The sequence below is a fragment of the Athene cunicularia genome (genome assembly GCF_003259725.1).
Source record: "Athene cunicularia isolate RWA chromosome 19 unlocalized genomic scaffold, athCun1 chr19_part1, whole genome shotgun sequence".
Lineage (NCBI taxonomy): Eukaryota > Metazoa > Chordata > Aves > Strigiformes > Strigidae > Athene > Athene cunicularia.
The window spans coordinates 2,632,535-2,639,988 of record NW_020799124.1 but is presented as its reverse complement, the minus strand read 5'-3'; the positions used below and the strand labels follow the sequence as shown (position 1 = coordinate 2,639,988).

Here is a 7,454-nt window from a genome sequence, read left to right as displayed (position 1 = left end):
GGGGGGTGCGTGTGTGTGTCCTTCCCTCCACAGAACCCGGGGCCTTCCCGGAGGGATGTCTTTAGCGCGGTGTTTGCGCGTACGCCTGCTTAAAGAGCTGTCGGGTTTACAGCCGGAATTCTAGACGTTGTTTCAGGCGGGAGCCAGCACCGCTCTCGGCTCCCGGAGCCCCTTCCCCGCCACAGGCCTGCAACTCCCAAAACCGTCACCGAGTTCTGCAAAAATACTTCCCCTCTCGGTAAAACGGGGATAATGGCTGGGCTTAAGTACGGCGAGTACTTCGGATTTCCTTCCATTAAGCACATGAAAGTCAACAGTGTTTAAAAAATACGAAACAGATCAAACAGAGCTCTGAATTTCTAGAGCACCTGGGGATTTGAAAACCTGTTACAAACCTGAATGAATTAATCCGCACTAATCCAATAAGGTAACTACCCCTTTCTATTTTACAGGTGTTGATACCATCAGGTCAATCATCAGATCATCAGCCAAATACAGAAAGGAGAAATCCTGCCTGCAAAATCCGCCCGTTACATTTCATAAGAGTCTTTCATACGTTTGCCACATATACAGTGAAATGTATACTTGAAACGTGCATGAAGAGACAATGACTAAGTTTGAGCTTTATACAATCCAAAGCACCACGACATATCGTTATTTCCCTTTTAATTAACAAAGCACTGCATGTCAATGGCCAGGCCTGCAGCAGATCCACAGCACACAGAAAGCGGGTGAATAAGATTTTTTCTTTTCCAATTACTTTTTAATATAAAGTAGCCAGAAAACAAGGAACCCGACTTGAAACTACCGATTTTTTAAAAAAATGACAAAATAATTATTTTCAGATCTATGTCATCTTAGGGACAACTAAAGCCTGTTGCTTCTGTAAAGCACAAAATCCTTATTTCACAGTCGGATAAACGCAGCCAGACACGTTACTGTGCAAGGATTAATACCATTCTATACAGGTAATACTTTCCTAAACAATTCAGAGTGGAAAAACACAGGCTACTCCACAACAGAACCAGATTGACTCCTACTTCTATGCTGTACATCAACATACTCTCGATAGCCTGGTATTTGTAAAGAACTTAAGGAAACAAAGGGGAAAAAATAATTGGTTATGATGGAAGAAACTCCTGTTCTAATGCCAAAGTTTTTCTGCATCTTCTTCCTATGTCCAAGTAAAATAACATGTCTCATTCCTGTCAATCCTCTTACGGTCAAAACAATAGCACCATATATAAATCATACCTACATTCACAAATTTAATTAAATTACAATGTATTAAAGATGTTTTTGCGTGCAACAACCACATTCCCAAAACCACCGTTGGAAAACAAAAGTGCTTCAAGATTTACAGGGCACACAACCAGCAGATCCTCCGGCAACTAAAACCACATTTCCTAATTTTCTCCTCAAGTCCTTTAGCTCGCAAGAAACTTGGATTCAACTAAACCAGACACTTGCAGGAAAAGGAACATTTCTATAAAAGTTGAAAACGCAGGGAGAAAAACTTCTAACAAAGATGAAGTTTGATGGAGACTATCACTGCAGTTTCCACACTCCAGAACCCAAGTGATAGGCAATAATTGAAGAGCAATTCACCATTTTTTCATGCACCTCTCACTTGCATAACACTACAGGGAGTGCTTTCTTATTTTCATACTTAATGGAACCAAATGCTAAGGAGAAACTGCCCATGGTTCCCCAGCTACCACAGAGACAGAACTGAGGTTAAGTAGCTCATCAAAATTAAAAGCTTTTTTAAATAAGAATATCATTTAATATAAAATGTTCCTAAACCAAATACAATCAGGTATTTACTTGACCTTGATGAGATCTTATTGTCATTTGGCTAACAGTTGCTGAAATAAATCCATGTCAGAGTGGCTGCACAGGCACCAATTATGGCTTGGTCTGGTTCAACTAATTCAAATAATTCAAAATTAAAGGCCACAATTTCTTTCGTGGATTAAAAGTTTTTAGTTTTTCTTTTAACTGTCATTTTTTTAAAAAATTCTCAAATAGGCTTAAACTAAATTAGCTACATTTTGAAAAAAGAATGACCATCTTTCACCAAAACGGATTAAGCAGCTGTAGTTTAAACCCAGATGAATGTGTTGGGTTAGCTGGCATCAGAAGAAAAGCGTCATGACTTCCATGAATTATTTTACTTTCCAATGTTTGCTAACCCATCATGCAGCTTGTTAGATATAACCACTCACTCATGATCTCACCAGGGTACCTTGAAGGATTACCTATCCACAGGCTCAAAGATTGAAAAGCAAGAGGAAGAAAAAAAAATAGAGAAAAAAATATAGGAAGGGGGACAAGATGCACAAGGTCAGGTTCGTGGAGCTCAAATACTGCAGAAAGGAGAGGGACTGTGTAGCAGACATGGAAGAAAGCACTGTGCACCAACACACTACATTGCTCCTCAGATGACATCTCCTGTGAACCTGAAATTAAACATTTGATAGGTCCACACTCAAGCAAGTGAATAAACAAGTCTATCTTCTTTACAGGAGCAGCAGGGAAGGAGGCTCACACAGATACTAACATTTTTCACAGCAGTTACTCCTTTCCCTCAGCTGCATCAGACACTAAAAAGAACAGAAGCAGGCACGTTCATCTTAATTCCACATCCCACACCAGTGCTGGGTGGCCAGCTTCCTGCCCTCTCTTTTCTAGCGCTGTGCTTTATGTAAAGTCACACAAAGCTGTATTTTGTAAAAGCCATGATAAACTTTGTCCGACAGATGAAAAATATAAAATTATCAATAGCTCAGATACATCAAAAGCTCATAACCTGGGCACAAACTTACTACTCACAGCACAGCAGAAAGCAGCGCTGCCCATCTGGCTTTGGCAAACCCACGTTCTTAAAGCCTCCTTCATTTGTAAAGCACCTCAGCTGACTTTGGTGACTAACCTTCCTGTCCTAGTGCTTACAGCCACATAATAATCTTTCTCCTTCCTCCAGCTCCTAAGTAAGCTTCAACAAGCCAAGCCGATAGTGACCAAAGGTTATTCTACCTCTCAGGGCTGCTGCATAGCCTATGAGATGACATGTTCCCCGTAAGAGTCTCGGACAAAGCATGAGAATCTCATGTAACAGAATGAAAACAAACCTGAACAATACCCACTTTTTTCCCCCCAGCCAATGTAGGAGTGCAGGACCTGACTATGCAAGGAGTTAACACCCTCCGAGGCTGATGGAGTATAATCTCAGTTTCGTCCTGTTCCCTGAGGTGTGACCCTACTGGCATTGCTTTAACATCTCATCCAGAACGGGACTACTGAACTGACGTATATAAAGAATATCAAAATGAAAATGTATTTATCTGGGTTGCAGTAAACATGAAAGAAATAAAGATGCCAGCATTAAAAAAAGATCTGACAAGTTCATGTGAATGCTCTGCATTTAGCTCTTGTTTCGGAGCAACAGTCTGTTATGTTGGCTCCTCCACAGTTTAATGATTTCCTGTTAAGAATTTAAAATTAGAAGCCTCCAACAACTTCCCCATAAACTATTTTCAAGGTTCCTTTAATATCCACATCAAGGAGATATAGTAGGTTCATATGTTATCCATGTCAGTTCACTTCCTTCCCACTTCAAAATAAGCACATTGCAGGAAAATTCAGCAGGTTTTTTATTGTTTTCTTAGAACCTTCTTACCCACTAAGCATGTCCAGCTACAGTAATTAAACAAAAAAAAAAAAAAGAATTGCTCACATATAAGCGCTCATATTTAAACCATGGCAAAACAAGAACCGCTGGTTTAATCTGGAAGACCTCAACCATGCTAGATTATGATCCAAATCCAAATTTTCCAGTTCACTTGAATCTGCAGCCACATTCATACTGAACCTCACCTACGTTAACACATCAGTTTCACAAACACATTTTTGCTCTTTGACAAGTACCTCACCTTTAATGAAAACATGCAAACAATACTCTTGCACTGGAAGCATATGAAACAGATCCCATCTTTTTAATCCAAGCTTTCTAGAACTATACTCCTGCAAAACAGGCACAGTATTTTTTTGTTAGTATTTTTCACATATACATCTCAAACTACGTAGCCCTGTTTATTCTTTTGACTCAGAAATGATATAATTGCAGTAGTTATATTATTACACCACATCTGCAAAATTATTTGAGGTAAGCAAGAGCATCTGCAGGCATCCCAACACAGTTCCTCACTGGGTCAATGAAAGGACTCACAAACACTAATCACCACCTTTCTGACAAAAAACAGCATCTATACCTATCCACCAAGAACACTCATTATGTGAAGGCTTTCTAATTAATTTTAGTTAAAAACAATAAGGTGAAACTGAAGTTGACTTAGCCTGACCTAAGAACAGATCGGTGAAAAAACGCAGCAGTAAAAGAGACAATCCCGCTGTTTCTTGCACAAGTTCTAACAAACGTACAGCTGAAAAAAAATGCAACAGAAGTCCCTTTTTGGTTTGCAGCTCAGCCAGAGTCAAAAATTTTGAGACAAAGACAACACTGATACTTTTTGCAGCAATTTGCAGACCAAATTGATTTGTTAGTCATAAAACTCTGGTTTCACGTAGAGGTTTGGAAAAGCTCACTTGAACAACTTCCTCTAGCAGAAGTGAACTTCAGCAATTCACTCCTGTTCAGAAACGGTAACTTGGTGCCAATATTTGTTGGGATTTTTTATTTTTAAAGGGTTTCAAGGAGGTTTTTTGTGGTGCATAACAACATCAGGTTTCAACCACATTCTATTGAAATTACACAACCATCTTTCTTTGCAGATGTAAAATCTCTTCTATATGAACTTCATCAACAGAAGGAATTTTGACAACCAAGACACTGTTTGATCTCTAGGGGACATTTTTATAATAGAAGACTATGATTAAATTTTCTTCAAACATTTACCCATTACTAGGCTTGTCTGCATCCCCATCCAGTACAACGACACCCAGATGTACAGAGCCATTGCACTCCATACGCTTCAAACAAGGAGTTGTTTGGATACCCAGATGCTTCTTCAAAAGCTAAAACTACAGAAGACAGACTGACAATGCTTTTGCCTAAACAACATACATTACCATTTTGCTTTCAGACATGGGCAGTATTTGTAAGCATCCTTTAAATGTTTCCCTATTAAAAAAAAACAGAAGAGAAAGATACCAACAAAGATAAGAATGTCCATCAGAACCTCTGCCAACAAGTACTAGAGACAGAAAGATTTTCTAACATCTGCAACTATTAATGAGTAATTACATTAAAATAATTTATGGATGTGAAAAGCTTATCATTGAATGGAGCCATTTTGCCAGTAAGTTCCCAATGCAACTTAAGGAAAAAAATACATTCAAATGGATATCTCTTAAGTTTAAAGGTATTCAGAAAATTAACCAATTATTTAATAAAACAAACTTCTCCAAGTTTGTTTCTTGTATGTCTACCTACTACTGTCTCCACATTGAACACAGACACACTGAATTGAGAACTCCACCAACTATCTAATAACGCCTTTAAGAACAAAATACATATCTATGATAGATCATCAAGTTGTTCAATACATGAGTATATCAAACTATGCAGTATTTATAAAATACAAATGCTACTATATCTAAATTTTACTTTTACCTAGAAATTAAATCACTTTTACCATAAATATTATTCCTCAGGCTCTACCACCAAAATGAATTACAGACTGAATACATAACATAATATACTCCAGAGGTTTATGCCACGTCCTCTCAGAGATATGTTTCTTTTTTCTCCTTGAATACACAAACTATAGTTTTGTCTACAAAAAATTACAAGACCGTAACCAGTGTAGCCTTGCTAATTTTTCAAGACATAGTAACTTATCAAGAAGATAAAGTCCACAACCACAGCACTGCCCTAAAAATACATTTACTTTTGCTGCTATTTTCAGAAATCTTATTACTTTCTTTTAAAGCAAAATAAAGAATATTATAGGTTCAAGAATTACCATTTTCTATGTATTATCAATACTTTTTCCTTCACACCTGGAAAACTGCTTTAGCTGTCCATTCCTAACAGGCTTCCAACCTCGCTCTCTGGAAAGTAACTGAGGTAAATAGCCTCTGCCTCTCAGGGGGCTAATTGTCAATAGGAACCAGCTGTCTTTCCTCAACTGAAAAAACCCACACCTTCTCCGAAAATAAAAGAAAAACCTGAAGCCACTAATAGGCAAAAACAAAATAAGAAAGAGGCCAAAGCAATCTTCCATGGTCTGTTTATATCACATTCTTTTCTTCCCACCCCATAACATTTCTTTCTGCAAGTAAAGGATAAAGAATAATGTCCTCTCACAAAATGTGGTGAGGGAGGAACAGCAATAATTTAGGATTATTAAAAACAGTCCCCAAAGTAAAACCGCAACAGCCCTGCCTCCTGTAATTTTTAAAATAAAGAAGAACAAACAATAAGTCACAGTAGCAGTCCTACATTAGCTAAGAAAACCAAAATCAGACTTGACAGGAGGAGAAATATTCCCTGGTATAGTTCGTGCATCTAGGGTTTGTGTTTCTTCTATCTGCACACAGGATGAAAAGTTTGAAAAATGAAAAATATTTAACTCTGAATAAAAGGTTTGTTCAAGACCACGCTAGAGCAGTCAAAGTTGAGTGATATTAACTTAGTGTGATATCAAAACCTGCTCTAACTAGTCATCTGAGTCCTTGACTGCCTTGCACTTGGGGTGGCTAAATCGCTGGCTACGCGTTGTGTGTTTTAGACCAAATGATGTTATTTCCCTCTGCTTAAAAATCGACCATCTGTGTCCAAGAGCTATCCAATATGTCGCTAGCGGTGTGTGCAAGCCCCACATGGGAATCAAATTAGAAAGAAAAACGTGCCTCAAACTGCTTAATACAGATAATGAGATATTGACAAAATATAGTGCTATTTCCATGAGGGGCCACGGGGTTAATTTACAGGAAAAAGAGTGTTTTTACCACATGGCAGCCAGGGAGGAAGACCAGACCAGGCAGGTGCACTTCAGGTGCGTTAGCAAAGCCCCTCAGACGCCAGGCTCTCAAATAACGCTCACCTTGAGCTGCCAACACACCTGAAAGCCACAGAAAGCCCAATATTAGCAGTATGTTACTACATTTCCGCTCCTGAGAGGGGCCTGGGGCTGGCCGGGCCCTGGTGCTCAGGGGGTGAGGGGGAACACTCAGGGCCCCCCTCCAGCAGTTAGCCTCAGAGCGGGGGGGGGCAGCCTGCTTTCCCCGGAGCCATAAATCCCCCGGAGCCACCGAACCCCCCGCGGGCCGTGGGGAAGGCGCCGCACCCAGGCGGGCACCTTAAAGCCAGGCCCCGTTTCCCCCCCGCGAGCCCCGCTCCTGCCACACCGTCTCCCTGCTGGCTCCCAGTCAGCACCACCAAGGTCTCTCCTTCCCCCGCGGTTCCCCTCGCCTGTCTCTTATACACA

The 7,454-nt window shown here is 39.9% G+C and overlaps 1 protein-coding gene across 4 annotated transcripts in view; it reads right to left on the bottom strand.

Annotated features, from left to right (window-relative positions):
- The window catches only part of PPM1D (protein phosphatase, Mg2+/Mn2+ dependent 1D), a 34,401-nt gene extending 27,277 nt beyond the window's left edge, over positions 1 to 7,124 (bottom strand). The window contains exons 1-3 of one of the 4 annotated variants that reach the window (XM_026861661.1): positions 6,976 to 7,104; positions 5,092 to 5,143; positions 3,936 to 4,026 (exon numbers count right to left, since the gene is read on the bottom strand). In XM_026861661.1, the coding sequence (XP_026717462.1) occupies positions 3,936 to 4,026; positions 5,092 to 5,143; positions 6,976 to 6,980 (148 nt within the window). In that variant the 5' untranslated portion in view covers positions 6,981 to 7,104. Of the gene's footprint in view, positions 1 to 3,935; positions 4,027 to 5,091; positions 5,144 to 6,975 lie in introns of those variants that run through there. The other 3 variants (XM_026861662.1, XM_026861663.1, XM_026861665.1) reach the window with 3 other exon arrangements.
- Positions 7,125 to 7,454: the final 330 nt, after the last annotated feature.